At 47.9% G+C, this 2,083-nt stretch overlaps 1 protein-coding gene across 1 annotated transcript; it reads right to left on the bottom strand.

Moving 5' to 3' along the window:
• Window positions 1-328: 328 nt before the first annotated feature.
• On the bottom strand, window positions 329-1,618 carry LOC130886551 (transmembrane protein 183-like). The gene has a single exon (XM_057788463.1). The coding sequence runs from the start codon at window positions 1,616-1,618 to the stop codon at window positions 329-331; it is 1,290 nt and encodes a 429-aa protein (XP_057644446.1).
• Window positions 1,619-2,083: the final 465 nt, after the last annotated feature.

Raw genomic sequence — 2,083 nt, 5'->3', positions numbered from 1 at the left:
TTGTGCCTCTGTTAGCTGCTAGCAAACTGAGCCTACTGGAGAAAAGATGATTACGAAGAAGTGGCACTTGACTCTGTTCTTGTCTATCTAGAATCTTTTTTTAAGCTTTCTCAGGCTTTATGTAGAAATTATTGTCAAACGTTTGGGTGCCATTTATAGACAGAGCTTTCTGTCCTGCCCTGTCCTGCAGTAGTTCAGTCCCAAAGAAACACACAGAGGCTATATTAATTATAAATTGTTTGGCCAGTTAACTCAGGCCTATTATTAAGTAGCTCTTTTTTTATTATTATTATTATTAAGCCACATTTATTTCACCCCTGAAGTAAACCTAAATGGGAGACCACACCCACAAGGACAACATCCCCCTGTCCAGGGCATCGCTTTTTTCAAGGACTCCAGACTGTGCTTCTTCTTTTTCTGCTTTAAAGAGACAACTTTTGATTGCAGAGATCTGTAAAGGGCTCATTGCCCTTGGGTTTTGCGGGTGCCACCAGTCAAAGAGCCGGACACTGTGCACTGGGTCCAAGACAACTTGCACACCCTGTTCACTGCGCAGATTCTGACCACCACGAACAGGAGAATCTTGGAACACCAATCTCACTCGATGATGCCGCATGTCTGTACTCACATTAATAGTAAACGAGGTAAATATCATTCCCATGACAATAGGAACAAAGATGAAATTGAGGGTGGTAACCTGTAGCAGGCAGCAGTCCTGGTCAGAGTTGGTATGAACATCCTCATATTGAATGGGTGGCTGCAGTCGTTCCGTACACTTGCTCTTTAATCTAGGGGACTGTTTTTTGAACTTGAAGTTGAACTCCCACATTGGTTCTTGTCTGTTCCCAACAATCTTTCTGCACCAGAAAAGTAAGCATTTGGAATTCTTCAGTGTGCTGGGAGTGCTTTCCGGAATGGCTGGATTCTTGGAGATTCGAGCAGCAAATGGTTCATACATATGATACAGAGATCGGATCACACATGCCCGGAGACAGCGCAGCTTCTCCATGGACTCTGGGCGCAGCCGCAAGGGCGAAGAAGCATCCAGCGAGTAGTGCCTTCGGTACAACCTGGTCCAAAAGGCAGCAGTGCAAGTGACAGTCCAAGCATTCTTACAAATCAGGGGAAAATTCACAATGTCCTCAGGACGGATATAGGAAGCCAGCAACAGCCAAATATCCACAGGATACTCTTCTCCAGCCCCATCCAGGTCTTCTTTGTGTCTCTTGCTTTTCCTTTTTTTGGAGACTGATCTTTCATGAGTGCTTTCCCCCTGAGCGTCCATCTCATCACTGTTGTCCATGATGTCACACGGCTCACCCACCCTGGAAAGAACCTCCTCTGCAGGAACCTGGGAGGCTTCCAAGCCACAAAGAGATTTTACTTCCTGCTGAACAGCGTTGGCCCCGGCTTTCTTGACCCATCCAGACCTCACCACCGCCCGATCCGAGTTGGCATAATCCGCCACGGTCACTCGGCCCGAGCAGGCGTCGTGGACCCGGAACTTGAGCCGCTTTCCTCTCTTGGGCGTGGTGACAGTGTCCGGATGAGTCTGGCTTAGCTGGCCGAAAGCCGGCTCCCGGAGCCACGGAGCACTTCCACCCGGCTCCGCGGCCATCCCGTGAGGTGCTTAAGTAGCTCTTACAACTTAAATTAACCCATAATTCTTGTCTATGTTTAGCCATGTGACTTGGTACCTTTTCTCAGTAAGACATTCTCATTTTGCTTCCTCTATGTCTGGCTAGTGACTGTGTCTCTATCTTTCCACCTCCCAGAATTCACTTAGTCTGGTTGCCCTGCCTATACTTCCTGACTAGCCACTGCCCAATAATAGTCAGGAAAAAAGCTACAAAAAGGAGGTTAGATTCAGAGTTCTTGTTTTGAAAAGAAAAAAAAAGGGGGGGGGACAAAGACATCAGACAAAGGACATGTCATTACTGAATAGAGCTAGTCTACAACCCTGCTCCAGTCTGAGCTGCTGGGAAAAGGAGAGTAGCCGGCTGCGGGGCTGCCCACAGGCTGCAAACACAACGGTCACACTCAGTAAACTGAGGGACAGCTGGCCCTCAGCAGGAACGTGTGC

The sequence above is a fragment of the Chionomys nivalis genome, chromosome 14 (assembly GCF_950005125.1).
Source record: "Chionomys nivalis chromosome 14, mChiNiv1.1, whole genome shotgun sequence".
Lineage (NCBI taxonomy): Eukaryota > Metazoa > Chordata > Mammalia > Rodentia > Cricetidae > Chionomys > Chionomys nivalis.
Note: the sequence above shows the minus strand (reverse complement) of the source record. Positions and strands in the feature narration are given on the sequence as shown.

Excerpts from the sequence above, each read along its gene's own strand:
- LOC130886551 (XM_057788463.1), bottom strand. The coding sequence starts at position 1,618 with ATGGCCGCGGAGCCGGGTGGAAGTGCTCCGTGGCTCCGGGAGCCGGCT.